Source organism: Coturnix japonica, chromosome 3 (assembly GCF_001577835.2).
Source record: "Coturnix japonica isolate 7356 chromosome 3, Coturnix japonica 2.1, whole genome shotgun sequence".
Classification (NCBI taxonomy): domain Eukaryota; kingdom Metazoa; phylum Chordata; class Aves; order Galliformes; family Phasianidae; genus Coturnix; species Coturnix japonica.
The window spans coordinates 19430342-19452741 of record NC_029518.1 but is presented as its reverse complement, the minus strand read 5'-3'; the positions used below and the strand labels follow the sequence as shown (position 1 = coordinate 19452741).

General features: G+C 42.8%; 1 protein-coding gene across 3 annotated transcripts; it reads left to right on the top strand.

The window, feature by feature from the left end:
• Positions 1–81: 81 nt before the first annotated feature.
• DTL (denticleless E3 ubiquitin protein ligase homolog) lies at positions 82–22343 on the top strand. Of its 3 annotated transcripts, none has more exons than XM_015857355.2 (15): positions 82–203; positions 364–489; positions 1308–1406; positions 1734–1795; positions 1887–2007; positions 2434–2499; positions 3236–3351; positions 4141–4214; positions 5435–5538; positions 6226–6330; positions 8843–8955; positions 12888–12977; positions 14733–14871; positions 18838–19679; positions 20889–22343. In XM_015857355.2, exons 1-15 carry the CDS (start codon positions 164–166, stop codon positions 20952–20954), a joined length of 2163 nt encoding a protein of 720 aa, XP_015712841.1. In that variant the 5' UTR covers positions 82–163; the 3' UTR covers positions 20955–22343. The 3 variants fall into 3 exon arrangements, with proteins under 3 accessions (XP_015712841.1, XP_015712840.1, XP_032299597.1); XM_015857354.2 differs by having other exon boundaries at positions 87–221; XM_032443706.1 differs by having other exon boundaries at positions 96–197.
• Positions 22344–22400: the final 57 nt, after the last annotated feature.

Sequence of the window (22400 nt, the reverse complement as noted above, 5' to 3'; positions counted from 1 at the left end):
ACGCGCGCCAACAGCCGTTCCCGCCCCGCCTCTCCTCCGCTGACCAATCCGAGCGGAGAGAGGGCGGCGCGGCGCGCCACGGGTTGTCCAATGAGGGAGTGGAGGTGCGTTTGGCGGGTCGGTCGGTGGCGGGAGTTTGGTGGCGTTCCGCGCGCTCTCGGCCATGCTGTGCCGCGCGCTGCTCCGCCGTGCCGCCGGGCACCGTGAGTACCGCGAGTACCGTGAGTACCGAGCTTACGGGCACCGGGGGCTGCCGTACAGGGAGCCCGCACGGCAGTTGGGAGCGGGGTGTGCGGCCCACGGGCCCTTCGCTTCCCAGATCGCGGTGGCCGGTGCAGTCACGGTCCGCTTGTCTCGTTTCAGGTCAGTCCTCACCGCTTCCACTGCAGCATCTCTTGGATGGCTATAGGTGCAGTAGGGAAGATGATCACCTCTCCTACGGAGAAATCGGAATGCCGGTCCCTCCCTTCGGATGCAGCTTTTCTTCAGGTACGGCCGCATCCTGGGATGCCGCGGTGTGTGGGTCCCGCTGTAAACTCGTTTCTGTTGAATGTTTCAAGATCTTTTGGCAAGCTTCAGTGTTAGCGTGTGCTGATAACAGGGAACGTGCACCTCCACGTCCTACATGTTGGGTCTTCACAGAATCACAGAATGACCCGGGTTGGAAGGGACCTCAAGGATCATGTAGTTCCAACCCCCCTGCCTGGCAGGGCCACCAAACATACACCTTTACTAGATCAGGTTGCCCGGGGCCCCTGGGCAGGTCTTGGAGACCTTTAGGGCAGAGCGCTGTTGTGTGGTACTCTGGTTGTGCCATGGGGTTATTACAGAATCGCTGACCTGTCCCAAATTGCAAAAGACCCATAAGAATCATCGAGTCTAAGTCCTGGCTCCGTGCAGGACCATCCAGCAATCAGACCCTAAAGGCCTTTCTCCAAGGCTGCTCCTCCATCTCACTTCCAAGGAAAGCACTTGGGAAACATCCAAGTGGACGGACAGGTCATAAAGATAGAGGAAAGGAACTTCCATCAGTGCTGGTGAAAGAGGGCATTGTCTTAGAAGCTGCTCCTTGACCCGCTCTATTTCCTATATACTACAGTTTAAGAACGGAATGTCTAGAAATAAATGCTTGGCAATATTTGTGCATTTTGAGAATGGAGATCACTGTGTAAATGTTACTTTATTTTTTCTAGCTGTCCATTAGGTGTGCACCCCACTTAAAGTGCCTGTACTCCCCTCACAAAGGGAAGAGGCACAATTGTGGATCAGCCTTGTAATAGATGATTACGTTTCAATTTTCTTTTCAGCCCCAAATTTTGAGCACATATTGGCAGTTGCAAATGAAGAAGGGTTTGTCAGACTGTATGATACTGAAGCTCAGAATACCACCAAAGTGATCTTTAAGGGTAAGTGTTCAGTGATCTTCATTTGAAGTATGGGATGCGCTGGAATCAAGGAAAGCTTTATGCAGGCTGTTTAAACTCAATCTGGGAAGTACTTGCATCTTTTTATATACTTTGCAGAGTCCTGTTTACAAAGCAGCCGTGTGAGTGTGCTCTTACAAAAGCAATGGGAGTTGAATGGTTGAGTGTTTGCCTTGCCTGAGGGAAGCTACAAAGGAGCAACCTGTTTTCGGATTCTGATGTCTGATGTTTGTTAGCCTCCTGCAAAATACTGTCATGCTGTACTGGACATATGCACTGAACTAATTTTGGCTTTTGTTCTCTTGTCAGAATGGCAGGCTCACTCAAATGCTGTCTTTGATCTTGCCTGGGTACCAGGAGAGCACAGGATTGTAAGAAGCCTTTTCCTATCTAAGTTTATTCTTAATGTTTTGGCAATGGCGTGCAGAATATGATGAAAGCTTTTTATTCTATCCTCTGAAGGTCACTGCTTCAGGAGATCAGACAGCCAAGGTGTGGGATGTGAGAGCTGGGGAGCTGCTTGGCATATGCAAAGGTCACCAGTGTAGCCTCAAGTCAGTTGCTTTTTCGAGGTTTGAGAAAGGTAAATGTTGGCATTTCTTCTTGTCTTTTTTTCCCCCTTCTTCTCTCCAATTACCACTTCTATTCTTACGGGGCTAAAAAAGGGCTTTGGAATCTGTTGGTTGCACAAAGTACAGGTGGGCTGAGCAGTGACCTAAGTAGTGTTGGAACCTTGCAGTGATCTGATACTGTCTGCGTGTCTCTGATCTCAGGCAGTTTTAAGACATGGCATTGAAGTCACTCAGTCCTCACTTACAAACATAAATCTGGAAATACTCTTTGTAAGCACTTTTTCCTACAGTAGCACTAAGGAAAGACCATAAAGAATCTAGACAGAAAACACCAAAGGCCTGATTGTTGTAGTTCTAGGGGCACATAGATGGCATTGTGCTGGATTCAGTTCCTCAGCTCTTGGGAATTAATAGTGCTCTATCTCTCTCTCTCTCAGCTGTTTTCTGTACTGGAGGCAGAGATGGAAACATCATGGTTTGGGACACCAGATGCAACAAGAAAGGTAATTGAACTTTCAGATATGTATTAATAAAGCTCCTTAGCTCCTGTAGAAATAGTGCTCCAATGTACTTACTGGAGTCATGCTTTTGATTACAGATAGGTGATACTTCGGTAAGAAGATTGCCAGGTAATTAGGTACTGCTTTAGTACAGTGAGAGGACGGAATAGGTAGAATAGATCAGACTGTGTCTAACAGGTTTTTTCACTTTGTCTCAGATTGGCAGCTTGATGTCTGTGTTGCCCAGATATAACCCTGTGTATTGTTTAAGAGATAAGGTGGTACAAAACACATCATTGTGTAGGACAACACTGAGATGGGCTGGGTGAGAGCGATTCACTCAGAGTCATTGGGAGGGGGTTAATCAATGCTGGAAAGTTTCCTACCAGAATAGGAAGGAGCAAAGGAGATTGTGAGTCCTGGGAGAAACTGAATGTGTTGCAGGAACGCCTACATGCAGGGTGATGGTTCTACTCTTCTGCTTCCTGGAGCTTCTCCCTCACCAGTCAGTTCATGCCCTCGTACTTCTCAGTTCCCTGCCACCCGCAGTTTTCTGGAATGTGTCTCATCATTTTGGTACATAACTAGCAGTTGATGTTTTCAGAATACATTACTGATTTTGAAAGCTTGTCTCAGCTGCTTTTTAGGATTTATTCCAAGCTGCTGCCCGTTAACGTGAAAATGGTGGCAAAATCAAATAGGTGTGGAAACTGACAATTTGTATGTATTTGTCTTTCAGATGGATTTTACAGGCAGGTGAATCAAATCAGTGGGGCACACAACGTGGTTGACAAGCAGACTCCTTCCAAGCTGAGGAAGAAGAGGCAGAACACAAGAGGACTTGCTCCCTTAGTGGTAGGTGCCAGGAAGACAGGCAGAACAGAGACCTCTGCTCTGAGGACAGTGTCATGCATAGTGGCTTTCCTAAGTAATTGCAGTGAGAAATATTTGGCTTGAATTCTGTAAACACTCTAATTTGTTTTTGCGGAGTTAGGTTTTTGTGTCATGGTCACTTGCTCTGGCTAATTTTAGACATTGTTTTCTAATAACTTACATGCCATCAGAGCTGTCTTTGTGTAAATACCATGTGAAAATACATCTGTTTTTTCCAGAGAGAAAATGAGTGGCTACATTTTCTGCTTTTGAAGGGTGGGAAAGGAAGGGCTCCAATTTTTTTTCCTTTCTTTCCCTTTTTATTCCCTCCACAGTACACCTCCCAAATGTGACCACATAAACAACAGCCTCTCATTCCTGAATAAGATCTCTTATTCCATCTATTAAATGCTCTCATGGAACTCTCTTTTTTCTGACCTGTGAGGTGTAATCTTATGCTGACCAATTCCTGTGGTCCTTTAACCACAATGCTGAGCAGGGTTAAAGGATTATTGTCTCCTAAATGAAATCTAGTTTTCCACCTTCTCCTGCCTGCAATGAGCAACTTGCTGGAGAACACAAAGCAGACTCTAGCAGGAGGGAGCCTGAGAAGCTCAGGCTAATTGTAGAGCAAAACACAGGCTGGCCTATGGACAAGAAAAGTGTAGATTGCTGGAGAGGTGGTGTCCTCAATATTCACTTGGCCTTCAGCTTAGCAGCAAGACTCTGTTGACCATGAAAGGAAACGAAGTTCTTTTTTCTCTCCTCAAGGATTTCCAGCAGAGTGTAACTGTGGTGCTGCTTCAAGATGAACATACCCTTATCTCTGCAGGAGCTGTTGATGGGTAAGAAAGGAAGATACATGCTTTTCTGTTTGTTTTTCTTAGTGACACAGAAAGATTGGGAGGTTCTTTGTCTAAGGTCACAGTGGCTCACAAAGCTACCATTACTACATAGATTGCTCCAAAAGTAATGCCTCCTGTTTATTTCCATGAAAACTATAACAGGTACATAGAGCACAGTAACACTATTTGATAGAGCAAATTCTCATCTACAAAACACTACTTTTCAACATAGTCACTGCCATTAGCTATGCATTTTTCCCAGTGATGAGCAGGATCCTGCATGCTGTGCTCATAAGTATCTGCACCAGTAGAGGTGACCCACTGTTGCTGTCGCCACTGCTGAAACATACCTCTTACCTCCTCAGTGTGCTCGCATCCACCATTTGGACTCCAATGTCCTTCTCTGACATGAATCGACATAATAAATAGAATGCATTACTTTTGGGGTATCCCTAGTATTAGAATAGAGTTAGCAGAACCTGCTGCCAGCTTGCATTGCCAAAGCTGAATAGTTCTTTCCTTCCTTACCCAAGACTGCTGTGCCTAAATGGTAAATATTAACTTTAGTATAGCTATGGGGCAATGTGGATGCAGTAATGTATGTAATGTAAGCAGACTATTGTTAGGCAGAGAGCTGTTTTGGGATGTGAGGAGGAGACTGGGGCTTTAAATTTGTATGGGTGTACTTGAGAAAATGTTGTGTTGAGTTACAAAGGATACATTCTTTTTGATGCCAGATCTGTTGCAGCATCTTGGAGCTCAGGAAAATATCTTGCTTTTCAGTACAGAGATTAATCTTTCAGGTCTTTCACATTTCACTGTGGCCAGAGCCTTTCTGAGACACATAATATTGACTCTCCATCCCATGGTTCATGATAGAGACTTGCTTCTAGAGAGCAAGAGAAACCTCAAAGGGCTTCATTTAAAAAAAATGGAATATAAAAGCATCTTTGTTATGTCTTTTACTAGTTGAGGAAAGTTGGCTTGTGGGCTTGTGTTTTGTGTTGTATTAGTTACACAAAACAATGCTGCTTCCTCATCCATGCCAGCAGAACAAATGTGCTTTCAGCTCTGCTCCACTCTTGCTCCATTGTGCCATCACTGAACAATCCTTATTAATGGGCAGCCTGTCTTCCTATGTTTTTAGAAGGCTTTGTCTGCACTGCAAAAGAAGGTTTGACTTTTGGCAAGTTGTAGACACCTATACTCATATATTTCAGTGTGATCAAAGTATGGGACTTGCGCAAGAACTATGCTGCTTACCGTCAGGATCCTGTGCCTCTGAAGTCTTTTTTCTATCCTGGCACCAGCACTCGCAAGCTGGGTGAGTTAATGGATAGTTCAACTCTATTTGCACTGTATCTTGCAAAGACAGCAGTGAGGAAGGGTTTTTACATTGTAACCTTTGAGAGCGTACTTGAAACTGTTCAGTGCAAAACCGATACTGTTATTGTTTTTATTGTTCTTACTTTGTACCTGACACCTTACAGTATAACACAGTTATTGCTTTCAACCTGTCTAATAGCCGTCTTGATGTAGTAATGGTCATTATTATTCCCAATAACATGAGGGAAATCTTTGAGGAGCTGACAATGAAATAACTTGCCAACAGGGAAAGATTTTGCTTAAGCCTAAATCATCAGCAAATCAGCAGATGCTGTAAGCCATCAGTGCCACTAACCATGAGGATTTATGTGTTTTTAACCTCTGCTTCTACACTTGGATGTTCCTGCTATCCATTTGAAACTATCAAATAAGTGGCTTGCCTGCTCTGAAGCTGAGAATTCTAAGTAGCACTCTGAATCCTCATGAGAAAATGTTGGTGTTGTGCTAAAAACTTTTGTTCTCCAGCAAGTGTTCTGGCAAACAAGTCATCTTTCCAGTGACAGTCTCCTGTGTGACTGAGATCCTGTCCAGATTTCCCTCTCTTGACATTTCTTTGACAATGCCTGTTTTCCAAAACGTTTTGGTGGAGTTACTTATTGGGAATAACTTCTCTCTTTGTCTCTAGGATATTCTAGTCTGGTGTTGGATTCCACTGGTGCTAATCTGTTTGCTAACTGCACTGATGATAGTATCTACATGTTCAACATGACAGGTGCAAAGACCTTTCCAGGTAAAAATGGTATTTGTGGGAATAAGCTGTAAAAATAATATTGCATACAATAAGGTTCCTGAGTTCATCCACAAGAGCAGGCATCTACTAAAATGAAGCAGCTGGCTTGCAGTAGCATTGTATAGGCATGGACCTCTGCTTTAAACTTGGTCTTGATCAGCAGGGAAAAGAGCACTGTAAGAGCTACAAGCAATGTGATGGCATAGATGCAAATTGCTTGCTCCCAACCCTAGGTATTCACAGCACTTGCTGGAACCCTGGTGGAGCAGTTTTGCTAGGCAGCTTATAGATGGGGATGGTGTTATGGACTAATGACTGGCATTGCTAATGAGATATTATAAAGCATAGAAAGACAAGTTTCACTGCCTGCTTGAAGCAGTTTTGAATCTGATCTCTAAAGATTTTAACTCTGAATCCATGTAAAGGGATCACCTCTTAGACTCAGGTGTCTTAAATTTAATTTTTGTGGCAGTTTCTGGAAGAAAGCGTCCCCCGCATGTTGTGGAGATGCTTTGTCTTTTTCCAGCTTTTTAGATTCCTTCAGCTCTGTGTCTGTGACCTTTACATCAACAAGATTGTTCGCAGACTCTGGTGCACTAAAACTTCTTTGTCATAGGCCAATGGTTGTGTCTCAGAAAGCAGCCAATCTTATTAAATGCGTTCCAGACAGACATATGATTTAGTTTCCGTTGCCTTTTCTCAGTCTTCCAATTAATTGCAATTAAATGAACAATGTGTTCTTCTGTATGCTCTTTAGGAAAGCAGGCAGTTGGGTGGGGATGCTGCCAAAGTGGAGAAGTAGTGCAAGTACTATATATTAATAGATCAGTTGTTGATTTAAACCCTGTGTGCCCTGCTGAGCTGTGGAAATACTCCCCTGATCTGTCCCACTTCCAAAGGAGGGTTGCAAATATGGGGAAGGGTCAGTACGGCAAGGTGTGTGAGAAGTGGGTGAGGTCCCTAGGTTTGCTCAGCACAGAGCAGAGGAGCTGAGGGAGACCTCATGGTGGCTGCTCCTCACAGGGAATAGAGGGCAGCACTCAGCTCTGCTCCCTGTGACAGCCACAGGGCCAAGGGAATGGCATGGAGCTGTGTCAGGGGAGGGGCAGCTGGGGGTTGGGGACAGGGTCTGCACCAGAAGATGGTTGGCATGGAGCAGGCAGGCCAGGGCAGTGGGCATGGCCCCGAGCTGAGAGTTGGACTTGATGATTATTATGGATCCCTTCCAACTTGGGATATCCTATGATTAACAAGAACAGGTTCTGTCTGAGGTCCAGGCCAGCCTACCACCTACTTCTACGTTTAGCTGTCATCTTCTGCTGACTAGTGTCAGCAAGTTAGCAAATTAAATCCTGTACAGAAACCTCAGTCTATCTGAAAAACGCAGGACTTCTGGGGAACTGGCAGGGGATCAGTGAGCTGGCCCTCCCGCAGAGGGCAGCACATGCTTGTGGCTGGGGTGAGCTGCTGAGAGGATGCTGGGCCTCCTGCTTCACTGGGCTGGTTCCAGATGGCAGCTGCTCCAATCTAATGTCGGGACAGCAGCGTTAGTTGGAAGAGGGCCGTGAGGAAATCCTTCAGTAATAGGATTTTCCTGTAACCGCTGCGCAGAAAGAGCTGCAGCTTAAAATCAAAGTACATTGTGGGTCTCACAAGGTTTCAAAGAAAGCCAAAGGCAACCATGTGTCCTCCAGTCTGTGGAGGACATGATTTGTCAAAATCATGATGGAAAAGAGACTAAAAGTCATCTAACTGACTGCTAACTGCTTGTGGAGCCTACAGTATTCATGGTGTCCCCGCTTCTGAGTGCCTTGTGCCAGGGCTGGCCAAGGGCGTGCCAGCCCCACGTGGTGCTAAATAGGGAAACTTGCCCTTTCCACCCTGATAAGAAGGCTGGGTGTAGCATGGCCAAGCACTGCAGAATCACATTCAGCTCCTGCATTGGCCATCGACTCTTCCGGTGCTTGCAATAGGAAGAGCAGGAGCTATTCAGAGGCTTGAGGTGAAGCGTTACTGGGACGTTAAATATAGATGATGGACAAGTGTAGCTGACATGGCATATGTTTGGCTGACAAAGAGGCTGGCAGCAGGGGAAAGGAGTAGCCTTGGTTGCTTCAGTGGAAACTTTCTGTGCGACTGTCCTTGTTAACACAGTGGGTCTGGCTGGTGGCATCGGGAAGAAGGAGCAAAGGGTACCTCAGGTGATGTCTTGGCCTTGTGATATGAGTGGAGCTAAAGCTTTAATAAACCTAATGCATCTTAATAATGCTGTGAAGAGAGCCTTTTCTGTAAACCTGCTTCATGCAGGGAGATGCAAGGGCTCCTATTGAGTGATGCCTCCTGCTGCCTGCTGGCTGGAGCTCCCAGCCCTATAGCGAGGAAGCAGTACAACCACTTTCTCTCAGATGTACATGGCTAGGCAGGAAAAGCCTGTCAGATCAGCCCTGCTTATGCAACCAACTCCTCAGCTGTGTGTTGAGTGCTGGTTTTATTTTCATTGTTTTTCTCACAGTGGCGGTTTTCAGCGGACACCAGAATTCTACCTTTTACATCAAATCCAGTATTAGCCCAGATGACCAGTTCCTGGTTAGTGGCTCAAGTGACTGCAACGCGTACATCTGGAAGGTGAGACGTTTGGGAGAAACCCAAGTGTGTAGCCCCAGGCTGGCTGCCCAGATCTGCTCAGCTCTTTGGTTTCATTTGCTTTTCATGTTCACATAGGGCACTCCCTGCCTTTCACTCCTCCTTAATGCAGCGTGGGGTTAGATCCTGGCATGTTGTGCCCAGAGTATATTGTCAAGGCTAAATCTAACTATTTAATGTAAAACAGAGCTAACCTCCTGCCATCAGTACATCTCTCATCACTGCTGATTATTGCAAGTTGCTAATCTTAATCTAGTTTTAATGGGCAGTACAGTTTTCTTTCGATCCTGTTGATTTAGGTGCCTGTGGCAAGTAGACAGTTCTTTATTCATATTTAGCAATGGAGTATGTCGGAAAAAAAACTTATATTTTAAGTATTTAAAGAGCACTCTTTTCCTCCTCCCTTTTTCTAGCTCTTGTTTCAGACTTAACTTTTTACCATACTAAATTTACAGTAGTTAAAGCCTTTGTATTACAGCAAGAGCTCAGCCAGAGCCTTCAGCAAAATTCCAAAGCACTGTCTGACAGCTGAGAGGCTTAGTCACTTGGCATCTTTCACTGACGTGTAGGAAATGCAAATGTCACATAGTTAATAGCAGGGACTTCAGAATAAGGCATGCTTCAAGTTCTGCTCTCCATACTCTACAGCCATTCAGGAATAAAGTGGATTTCTTATCTCAAGTAGAATAAACAGAAGTCACGGGTAACTGCTTATTTCAGGTTTGGGGTAATTCCAGGAAATGCTGACTTGTTTATTCCTTTCATGATGAGTCTGAAAGTACAGTACGAAGCTTTGAGGGCAGAGAGTTGCCCTACTCTGATTGTGGTTTGAGCAGTTCGTCCCTTTGTTTCTGAGCACACTTCTTGTAAGCAGTTAGGTTGCTTACCCAGAAGGAGCAGAGTGCAGCAACATGGCCAGTCGCATGTCAGGCAGTGTAATTTTAGCCTTTCTCACTTCAGTGTGAGTTCAGCAAAAATACCTGTGCAAGCTTGGGCTGTGCAGCCAACACTCACGTGTTTGGACACTTTTGTAGAAAGCAGGCTGGAACTGGGTCAAGGCCATTCAAGGACAACACAGCATCTCAAGTTTTAAGCAAATACATTTAAAAGCATTTGCTTATGGGAAGCATCTATTTCTATCATGTGTGGGTGACAGATCATACTGAATATTTATTAAGTAAATCATCAGATAATCACTTTTAATTCCACAGTCATGTTAGGAAGTGGGACTTTCTGCAAAACTTGGTCTTTTTTTCTCATCTGCCATATTCGAATTCTTAATGTGTTTTAACTGTTGACAGATTTTAGTGACACCAAAACATATGTGTATTTTCTGGGAGGAGGATTTACTATACGCTGAAAATACGTGCTTAGATATTTCAGGAGCAATTAGCAGGTAATGTTGGAAAGAACTCAAAGAAGAGTACTAACTTTCCTCATCCAGAGAGGCATGAAAGGCTGACCAAGTCCTTGCTGAGGAAGGAAAAACAAAACTAGGTATTGTCTACCCAGATTATTTCTTTGAGGAACTTTGTAAGCAATGCCAATTTGCACTTGGGTCAGCAATTCCCAAGGAATACTGTGGCTAGAAGGTATTGCTGATGAGGATGCTGTTTCTGTCTGCTTTCACATATAACATCACTTTCAGACAATAAAAGCTCACTTTATTATGTTGGTTGTTTTAATTACTAGTCTGTTGATTAATGAACTGGCTCTTAAACAACTCTAGGACTGTAAAAGCCTGGGAGCAGAGAAGTTGTTCTCTGTAAATGGTACCTAAATGAGCTACCTCCCTGGTAATTAAAATCAGCTTTATAGACTTGCACTTCCATAGTTTCATTATCCTCCGAGTCCTCTGATGATCCTCTTAGAATCATAGAATCTCTTGCTGCAGAAGCCTCCATTCCTTAGAAAGCAAGGCTAAAAATGAAGGTTTCTGGACTCTAAATACTTTGGCATCCCAAGGACATAAGGAAATACAAAGCTCTTCCTAATGCATTTTTTTTCTAGCACCCAACAATGGGTGATGTCATTTAGCCTCTTCCTCCCTCATATTCTAATGAACACACCATCCTTTGTTTCACAGAATGGTAAGTTGGGTGTAACTGGTTTAGTTTATACTAATGCACTGTAACATCAAGTTGGCCCAGATGGAGGAATTTTCTTCCTCTGCTTTCCTTTCAGCAGTCAGTGACTACTAAACTGTTCTGTGTGCAGCGCAAGACTGCTCTTAAATATAAACAAAGATTTTCTCTGCACCTCCGTCACTTATTCCCTAAATAGGGATTTAGTTTCTATGGTATTACATGTTTCGTCAGAGACAGGAATGCTCTGAACAAGGCAGTTAGTGGATATTTAATCAGCAATTGCCTCTGCTAAGCCACGAAAAAGAAAACATGGCCTATTATGAAGAACCTGTTTATATCAGAAGTTTAAGACGTAGAAGCTGGATATTCAATTACAGTTGTGCAGGTTGTAGGAGGGCATCCACAAGAAAAAATGTGTGTAAATCAGAAGCCTTCCCTGATGTTTTGCATCTCTCTTTGAAATCCATATGTAACATCTATTCCTTTTCCCACACAGTAAAGGATCTGTTCATTCACTTAGTCATGTATGCGAATCCCCCTTATAAATCCCCCATATAATGTCACGTTGAAAATGGTGACTCATAGATCTGGAATGGATTCTCTGCTGAAAGCATGCAAAATTTGGATATAATCTTTGTCTCTGTGTGTGTGTATGTGTGTGTATTTTCTTCCTTGTGCTACATAATGCTTAAACCTCAGTTGTATCTGTCACTTACACAAGCTGTAATTGAAGAGTAGTAATAAGAATAAAGATTAACAATAATGAGAAAAGTTTCTATGAAGGGCAAAAGAGAAAAGGACCCAAGTTTAATGAGCACGTGTGCTTTAGGGAACTTTTTAATCAACTCTTAGAGGCTCTCTTGCCCATTTGATTGGCAGCCACCAGTTCTGAAGTTAGTAAGTATTCATAGATTGGACTTTGTTGTTGTTGTTATTCATTTTTAAACCATTTGTTTTCAGATTGTTTTTAAAATAGCAGCTGAATATACTTACCTGTTCTCATTCAGAATGTGATCTTCCTAAACTTTTAAGCATCTTACCTAGAAAATATAGAGATACTACTTTGCATAGTGTGCTGTGCTGACAGCTCTGGCAGAAATCCCATGTGCAGCAGGAAATAAAGAAGTGTTCCCAGGCAAGTGAGTGCATCTCATTGCTGACCAGCTGCTTTACCTTTAGCAGTGGAACACGAACTGATCCTTAGAGCCCTGTAAGTCCTCGTCTCTCAGAAGAAATTGGCAACAGTACGCAATGTGGGGGTATGTTCTGAGGAAGGAGGGGTGTTAGGATATCTTTGGTAGTCCATGAAGTGTTGAAGTGAAACTATGGACTTGTTCTACATGGGCTACTGATAAGCTGTCACGGAATAGCCATCCTTATTAGCACCATCCCTTTGAAAGTGTTCCCTTGCTTTGAGGCATTCAGTCTTACAGAGAGTCTTGCCTTTGCACAGCCACAGAGCTGTGGTGTCTCCCAGGAGGGTACAACACCTCTCTAGGCAGCCAGTGCCAGAAAGAAGTCCTTGAAGTTAGGAATAGGGATGGAGGTCTGGATTTGCCTCTCAGCTGCAATGGACTGTGACTGCAGGCAGCAGGCAATTGGATTTATCATTTGTGGTACTGAGGGACATGGTTTAGTGGGCCTGGCGGCTATGGATTGATGGCTAGACTAGATGATCTTTGTGGTCTTTTCCAATCTTAATGATTCTATGATTCTGCGATCTGTCTTGTATGGTTCACAGGTGGATTGTGAAGGTCTTTCTTAGTGGTGAATGGGTCTCCTGATTTTGTACTTATTTTGTACTTATTTTTCTATGGAATTTCAAAGGTTTCTGAACCCAGCCTGCCTCCACGGATCCTTGTTGGCCACGCTCAAGAGGTTACCTCCATTGCTTGGTGCCCTTCAGACTTCACTAAGGTTTGTTCTCTAGAAAACTGTCTTCATTGTGAAACAATAGATGTGCCATGGCAACATTTGCTTTTCAAAATTACAACAGTATTAGTTTATTTGAGAGGAAGTTATTAGTTAATAACTTCCAGAAATGCTCATTTTTTGAGGGCAGTGAACCAAGCTTGTTACGTAAATGTATCGGAACTTCTTCATTATTCTTTAATTGGGCTATTTGATAAGACGTATCAAACTGTAAATGAACAAAGGCTTCTGATTAGAGCTTGTTTTACTGCCTGTGAGAGGCAAAGTTGTGAAGGCATTTTATCGGATCTTTCAAAACCCAAAAACTTGCTTTGTGGTTCCATACTCTGCTGCCTGACCACTGGTATATCTGCCAGTCTTGTACAGAGTGGTAAGAAGTATGCCCTTTAAAAATCATGTGGTCTCTTCCCTCATAACTGTTCTTATACTCAGAGTTGTTTTCCTAACAAATATTTGCATATACACCCAAAAATTCATAGTAAAATTGTCAGTAATAATGCTCCAAGTATCATTAGAAGGAAAGGAATTGCAGGAGGATGTTGGATTAAATGATTGATCTAGATCAAAATGAGAAGTAATTCTAATAAATCCTAGACAGTGCCCTAATAATAGTTCCTCGCACTTCAGTGTTATTAAGCAAGTCAGAGACTTTGCCCAGGTTTCACTGTAGCACCAGGTCTTTAGAAAAGCTTTACACAATGTAGGAGAATGGGAGTCTTGCAGGCAAACAAGGATAATTGTTTTAGCTATTTAAGATGTACAGTGGTACATGGATTGGCATTTTAGATGAAATCTATTGTCTGTGTGACCTAGTGTTCTGATCATAGTTTGGAAATGCAGACCAGTACAGCCTTTAAAATGTATACCAACGCAGATAAAAAATAGTTAGGCGCAGTACAGGACATGAAACATGGAGAAAGTGAGGACACTGTTCTAAGAAAGGTCAAGAAGCTGCTTCAAGTGATTTGAGAGGCCAAGTTGCTTTCTGTGAGCATAATATTGGTGTCACAGAGGTCACAGTAGAAGTACTTTCCTATCCAAGATTACTGTGATCTTCAGCCACAGCATTTCCTTCTTGCTGTTGATTCCCACGAGTCACCAGATAACCTATCCAAAGAGATCTGTACAAGAGTAGATTAAATGCTACTGCTTGTTTGAAATAGATTGCACGGATCGTTTTGGAACACGTGAAGCCACAGCAGGAATCTAGGCGAATGTTTCCAGCAGGGTTGGTTTCTCTGCCAGATACTGCTGACATCTGAGTCTGTAGAGATAGCGCCTACGGCTAATTCAAAAGCCTTCCAATGTCACCTTCTCTGTGCGTTGCGAAAGTTTGTCCTCAGGCAGAAAAGGTCCTGAATAACAGACAGACTGAGATGCAGGTGCAAGAAGCAGCATGGCTACTTTTAGCTACTGAGCAATGGAAACTGCAAAATATGCACTGGCCCTTCCTGAGCAGGCTGTCCTCAGTTACAGAGCTGTACAAGGCAGATGGTAACTAGGATTTTCCCAGAAGATAGATTTGATTTCCCCTTCAAAGCAAACACTTGTCTGTGGTACAGTAATGGAATAGAGTTGGGTTGTTCTGTTTGTTTAACGGGCAGATCTTGTATCCTCCCCATCCAGATTTTGCCCTGCATACATGTTGGTGTGGTGTGCTGGGTGTAGCTGTCCTAGCTTATTTGGCCTGTGACCCACAGAATGTGCCTTGGCCACTCCCCAGATGTACTTATATTGTAGATTGCCACATGCTCTGATGACAACACAGTAAGGATCTGGCGCCTACAACCTCATCCTGAGGAGGAAAAGTCAGTGTCCAGCAAAGCCATGTTGGTGGGCTGGGTCACACAGAAGAAATCAGAAGAACAACATGGAGCAGGTAAGGCCCCTGTGATATCTTGCTCTGCAGCATAGCATCTGAAATTTGGCTGCTCACCAGTGAAATCCTTTGGCTTGTCCTAGTCTTCTCTTTTTTCATATTAGGCAATAGTTCATAAAGCCAGCCAAACACTTCTACTTGTAAATACTTCTAGTACCACCAAGATGAGCTGGCTGAAATAGCTTACAGTATGCTGAAGTCTGCATGACCAGCCCCCAAAGTAAATATTTATTAATACAACTTGTCAGGCAGCCAGGTCTTCAGTGGGCATCAGCAGTGTTTGATAACTGAAGGGCCCAAGGAGATGTAATATGTACATGGACTTATTCAGGCAGTGGAGCTGGAAGCCAGAATCACCTGCTTCACAGTTGCATTCTTACAGTTCTAGCTAAAGAGGATTTGATCATTAGCTGTAGCAGCAAGTCATACTTTTTCAAATCAAATGATAACTGAGAGAAGTAAGATCATGCTCTTTTTCTAGTTTTGTATTTTACCCTTTAGAGGGCTGACTGCACAGCATGGGAACTCTGAATTGTTTCCTCCTTCCCAGTGGTTAAACTGTGGACAGCATTCTTTGCTGCTGCTATTAATTTTACATCTTGTTGTAACTGACTGTCTATGCAGACAAATGGCAGTTAGTGCAAGTGCTTCCAAAATGCATGTAGATGATCGCAATTGTGAATCACAATGTGATTTTAATGTTACATTATTGATCAATCATGTCCATCAATTCAGGTGTAATACTTTTCTACAATGCCCAGGTGATCAGACAAAAAATCCAGCATGCTCTCACAGCTAGCAGGCAGATCTCAGCTCTGCCACGCTCAGGAATATCTAAGGTTGATCAAGATCATGACAATATATCCATCTGAAGAACTGCCAGCAGGAAAATTCAGTTGTATGTCTGTAGTGTAGCCTTGGTTGTGAATTGCTGCTACTCTCTGGAAGAGGAGCAGCTCACTGGGCAGTACCCCAGAGAAAAGAAAGGAATCTTGCATCATAGTGCTACTTTGACTTGCTTGAAACTTGCATTTTGTTACAGTAGGGTGGGTGAGAGGCAAATAACCCTGACAGAGAGAAATAAGGTGAGCTTCTCTGTAGCATGGCTTTGAAACTGGTAATACAATAGCTTTCCAGCAGCTGTTGGCTTGAGTTCCTCTGTTCTACCTATCTTTTCTAGCCACTCTCTGAATAAATTTCACTTTGGCTAACACATATAAGGGCTGAAGGTCTCCAAATCCCACTAAAGTGATAATATTACATCTAACCTTTTGCCATTGAGTAACAGTCTTGCAGGAAGTTTGCAAGACAATAGCAGGGAGAGTGCCAGCTCTGCTCTGCTGAGGGTTTACGGTTTGTGTGTGCATTCATACTGCTTCAGAGCAGGCTGAGAAGTACACTTTGTGTATTAATTTCTGCAGAAGAGAAGTAAATGTGAGTCTAGTGTAGAAGTCTGAAATCCAAAGTGATTTGTATGCTGAAACTTTACAAGTCGGCTTCAGCAATTACACTAGAAAAATAGCTTATTTCTTGCTGCATTAAAGCAACACAGGAGGGAAAAGGAAGTGCACAGACACTGCAAACACAACAGCAGGCTTCCTGCTGACCTTGGCTCTTGAACACAAAGCACATGCTGTTAAAATATAGGAGTTATCTGCAGAGACTGATTCAGAGCATGCAACTAAGTAGTATTTCAGACCGGCTGGGATGAAGTCTAGGTAGTTCTCCACCCATTTGTGTGGAATGAATTGTGAGGCGTAGGATGCACATTAACTGTTGACCTATATTATGGAGTGTAGGAAGCAGAGTTTCCTTTCCTTTGGAAACTGTTTCTGTGGTTTCCCTAATTTGCACTACTTTCTCTATGCTTTTGTGTAACCAAATTCCTGGAGCAGGTCTGCGCATGGAAAATTCATGACTCTTAAATCTGGAGGTTCATAATACCATTCTAAAGAATTTGCAGCAGAAAAGGTGAGAAATTTCTCAGATATCTGCATTGGTGTTATTCAACTTGACTGCAGATACAGTATATGGAGACATGCAATGCTATGTGGAATGGCAGCATGAAGGGGAGCAGCTTGAGACTGGCTCAGCAGAAGCCTGATTAATGTATCCTTGTCTTAAGTTTGGGGATATAACTAGTTTGCTTTTTGCCATGACCCCCCTCCAGCTCTCATAACAGCTTTTTTTCTGTTATCCAAGGTCTCCACAGTGTAGCTTTCACATTGGTATGGGATTGAGAGTGCTCAAACCCAGCTGATCATGCCACATTTCTGCTGTGCGGATTTGTAGATGGTCATTAGAGAACGAGAACTGCTGAGCTTGCTTCTTTTCTTCTACCTCTAGGAGCTTAATTTTGAAAATGCATTGGGTTCCCCAGCTGAGATATTATTGTTCTGTAAGTGCTCATTAAAGTGAAGATTAAGAGACCCAATCTTGGCAGTGATTTTCTCTTAGTCCAAGTTGAAGTAAGTTATTATGAAGTAGCACATTTTGTCTGGAAAGGAGCCTTTAATTCTCTCTGCTTTTAGGTGATTTGTAGTGAGATCCATTAATATGGTGTCATATTCCTTTTGATCTCATGCACCGGTCGTTTATTTTAAAGGGCTAGATAATGTAATAAGAGGAAGGGTCAAAAGAGGCTTGTAATGGTATCAAAGAGTCATGTAGGTGTTCACTTGACATGTTGTTTGTGAGACAGCCCTACATCCTAATGAAAAAGGCAAGTTATTCACACTAGATTTCTCATTGTTGTAATGAAGTACTTTACAGCAGCTAATGTAGAAAATTATGAGTTTGGATTAAACCTTTGGAAAACTGAAAACAGTCAGAGCTCTTGTGCCTGGGAGAGGAAACGCTTGGAGTCTTATCTTATGCTATCTTATTTGATTGCATCACCCCAAGTTAGATGTGCAGGCATCTAAAAGACATGTAAATGTGTTCTCTGTTGGAGTGTCCTATAAAAAAAATTCTCTAGTATTTCTGCAGACTGAGATCTTTGCTATATATGATGCCCGCTGTTACTGTTAAGGACCTTGTGAAGTCTTAGGTGTAAAGCTACCCTCTGACTATTGTATTAATAACCTGGGTTTTCAGAAGCTTCTGCTTTAAAAGCAGGGGATTTTAACAGCCTGACTAGTGAGCTCAAACACCATTATGACGTATTTGTCAGGAGGTCATTTGTTTTAAAGGCCAGTGACAGATTTTTTTTTTCTTGGGAATTTAAATCCTTGCTGGGGAGGTGAAGAATTTCTCATATGTCATTGGGTGTGGTAAATAACTGCCATCTTTGTCCTAAAATAGCAATGCAGAAAATTCTCCATCAAAAAGACAAGAAGGTGAAAGTATGTACTTTCCCATTCTCATTTTTTTTCATCTTAAAAAATTGCAATTGTTAATGCTTGACCAGGAGCATTGATCCTGTGGCATGGCACTGCATAATAAAGCTTTCCTGGTACAATTAGCTATGGGACCTGCTAATTGTACCTTTGGTACCTTTGTCCCTTAATTCAATCATGAAACTGTTAAAGATTGGGCAGATAGACTGACCAGCTGTGAATAGAGAGCCAGCCTTGTTTTCAGGCAGCTTCCCAAAACAGAGCTGTCTGGACTGAGCTATTGCAAAGCTGCCAGCAAGGCTCGATAAACTTAGAAGATTCAAGATCTGTTTTGTCTATCCATTAGTCCCTCAGCTACAGCTTAAGTAAGGGTTCTAGTCATAGAAGGAATAGAAGTCAGACATTAAGCCAACGTACTGTATTATACTTAGCCAAGTGATACAGGATTATGTGGACTTGTATCAGTTTAACTGTTAAAAGAAGCATCCATGCAATCTAATTCAGCAGGGTATATCTGAGAATCGGGGGCAGCACTGAATTAATCTCCTAGCTGGGACAGGTATGAAAGGGCTGTTTTTAGTCTGCTGCTCTGCGTTTCTCATCAGACTGCTTATTTTTGCTCCATCAGCACGATCAGCCAGCCCGCAGAATACTCCTGCCAAGGCCTTCTCAGTGGGCAACCCATGTGCTTCCTCACCACGTCCAGCTGCCTGTGCTCCCAGTTATTCTGGAGACCTTCCTCTATCTACAAACACTCCAACAATCTCTCTCAAAACACAAATGGCCTCAGTCTGCACTCCAGCAAAGCTGAGTGGAGTCAGCCCACGTGCTTCTCCCAAACTGGCGCCTTCCTCCAAAATGTCCATTAAACACTGGATTGCCAGGACTCCCTGCTCTTCCCCAGAAGTAGGGAAAAAGACACCTTCTCCTAGAAAAGCCCTGGCAGAAGTCACACAAAGTCTCTTGGAAACATCTAGCACTCCTAAAGCACAACACTTACAGGCTGAAAAGCGTGCCAAGAGAAGGCTGGACTGCAGCAAGGAAGATGAAGCAGGGCAGAAGTGTCTGCAGGCCTGTAGCTGTGTGACTGAACTGGACCATGTGGCTAAGAAGTCCAAGCTAAATTTATGTCACTTGGCTGCAGGCCAAAGAGCTTGTGATGAGGGCTCTCTAAATCTGGCTGACTTGGATAATGAGCATGAAGACAAGAGCCACAGCCCAAAAGAGCTTTCTTTTCCTGGAAATCATGTTAATCCATCCGGCACTTCAACTCCCCCTCTTGTTTTACAGTCTCCTGGTGAGAGACACTCAGATGTTGTAGATAAAGAGAATAGTTCACCAGAAAGAAGAAACTGGCTGTCTGCTCTGGGAGAGAGGCTACGGACTGGCAAAGCTGGCAGCCCCCCATCATCTTACAACTCCAGTGCAAAACGTCAAGAGGCTGCGGTAGCGACCACCTCACCAAAAGCTGTAAGTAGGATGATCAGGGGCAGTGGTAACGAGAGAAGTTATTCCTAGGTACCACTGTCCCCTTTCTACACACGGTCAGATCTCTCATAAACGCTTGGAGAATTGTCTGCTATCTTTAATTATGGACAAGAGATTATTTCTCGCTTAATAATCTAGGTATATTAATGCTGTAATACACTAATCCATTCTGTGCTGGAGGAGAATTCTTAAGATGGTCCTGTACCTCCTTTGAGAAGGACTTAGAGCACACAGAAGCTAAGAAATCCTCATAGCTCCCAGCTGGATGTTTGAAGGCTGTGGCTGTCTTCTGAAATACAGCTCTTCTCTGAGAAGTGCAATAATGACAGCACCTTTCCTGGCAGATCTACTGTTCAGTGTCACATCTGCCTGTTAATACTACTGAAAAGCCACTTGAGCACTGGAAGAAAGAGCTAAATTTTATTCTAGCCCAAGCAGCAGAGAACTTTTTACCCATGTTAAAACCGTGAGCTAAGTAATGCCTCCAGTTCTTTCTACTGAAAACTAACAGAAAACAAAGGAATCGCAGAAGAGTCAGAGGGTGGGATTTGACCTACATAATCTTAGTTTTGCTATATAAGAAACCTGTCACTGAGCTCATCCTAGGATCTGAATGACCTGCTTATAAAGCAGCTAGAGAAGTTGGCATGAGGACTGGAGGATTTAACATGCATACTGAGAAATTACATATTTAAAAAACAAACTAAACTCTGAAACTGGGCTCTAGGTCCTAAAGCATCTTTGACTGAATATTATTTCAGTGCTTTCCAAGTAAATTTCCAATTGTCAAAATTTCGCTTTATTTTCAAGTGAATGTTTGATGCTAGAAGTTGCTGCCATGTTTAGGGCCTGTTTTGCTGAAATATCTCGCATCTCTTTCAGTACTTCTACAAGGTGTGAAGTGTGCAGACCACCACACCTTGGGTCGCAGCAGTTGAACTCTTCATCTTGTAGTGGTACCAAGAAAACCTGCAAGTGCTTGTGATTTATGGTGTACCTGCTTAAACATAAAGACTAAGATTTGCCCTGGAGAGTGATTACCATAAAACAATTATCTCTCCCACATAGTATATTCTAGCTCAGATTTGAGAAGCTAAAACTGGAGCAGTGATGGAAAGGAGACTTTAAGAATTCTGCAGCATACAAACTGTTAACTCAGAAACATGTCTTGTTGGTTTTGTTTTTTTGTAGGCTGTAACCACTCCAGTTTCCATGAGGAAGATCTGCACGTACTTCCACAGAAAGCCACAGAACTGACTTGAAGTTGTGTGCGGCTGATGCACCTGATGGATGTTGGATGTTGACACTGTGGTACTGAGACCAGATTTAGCACAGCTGACAGAGTAATATGCCAGCATTACACAGTTTGTTGTTGGACATCGGTAAACTCTTCTGTTATAAAGCCTATTAACACTTGAAATCCTCAGAGCATAGAAAATTAATATGATACATAGAGACTCATGCTCTTTTATTCATGTCAGGTAATGGATCATTTTTATAGAGAAAACAGTATTTTTTATGTGATTGCTGTTATAAAGAGAGCAACTGGTGTGATGCATATTGCTGACAGGCAATTTATCCCTCAATGTTACTAATCTGCCATTGAAACTTTCTTTATTTGAGAATACTGTGTGAGGCACTGTACCCTGCAGAAATGCAAATGCTGTGTCCAGAAGCCCATTCTACAGGAAGAGCTGAACTACTTTGTGCTGAATGGCATTTCCAGTTAGTCCTCTACTACAGCACAAACTACTCGATTCCAGCAAGGAAGTTTTGAATGTATAAATACAAAATAATTTTAAATGCCTTTGTGTCCATTTCCATCCAATCACACAACTGGTGATTATTGTCTAAAAGAAGAGAGGGTATAATTGAGTACTTAATGCCTTTACTCTTCTTGCCATTGCTTTCCTTCTCAAAGGCTGAAAACTTCAGTACTTACCAACGTAGTTGGCTTTTGGACCATCTGCACTAGAGCTGTAGAGGCCAACAGCTTGTCACTTCTCTGAAATAAAATATTGGCAAGGTGTGTCACAAAAGTTATTGCCTAACAGCGTTCCATAACAAATGGTTGCTCAGTGACTTCTTACATGTTCAGCCTGAAGCAAAGGCATTAGTAACTGCTTATAAAATACCTTTATGACACTTTTACAATACAGTATTTATTAAATAATAGCTTGTAAACGTGGGGCCACTTCACATTTTAGAGAGCACTTCACGAAGTTTACAGATTAATATCTACATGCTTTGCCACCTCTAAGTCATTGGTACTGATACAACAAGATCACTAGCTGAAATAAGATCACTGGCCTGCTAGGTAATGATACTGACTCCAAAGTTGTTGCTTCCACAAAGGTAGCCAGTAGAAGATCTGTATCTTAGATTTGAGCATTTACTCTGCCTTTTGGTATGATGGTTTCTATGAACTTAATAAAAATAAAACTGCCATCCCAATTAAGTCTTTATACTGCAAAAGTGCTGAGGTCTTTAAAGGGAATGTGTTCCAACTGACCCCTGTTTTCTGACTGAAGTTTTCCCACCTACTTTACAGCATTGGTAAGTGCAGTAGCTGAAAGGATTTAGATGCTGATTTGTTTTGTTTGCTGTGGATTGTGTTTTGCAAGGCAATAAATGACATGAAAGAAACTGGCTTTTGTAAATGTTCTCTCACAGATACAAAGCAAAAGTAAATGGGTAAAGAAA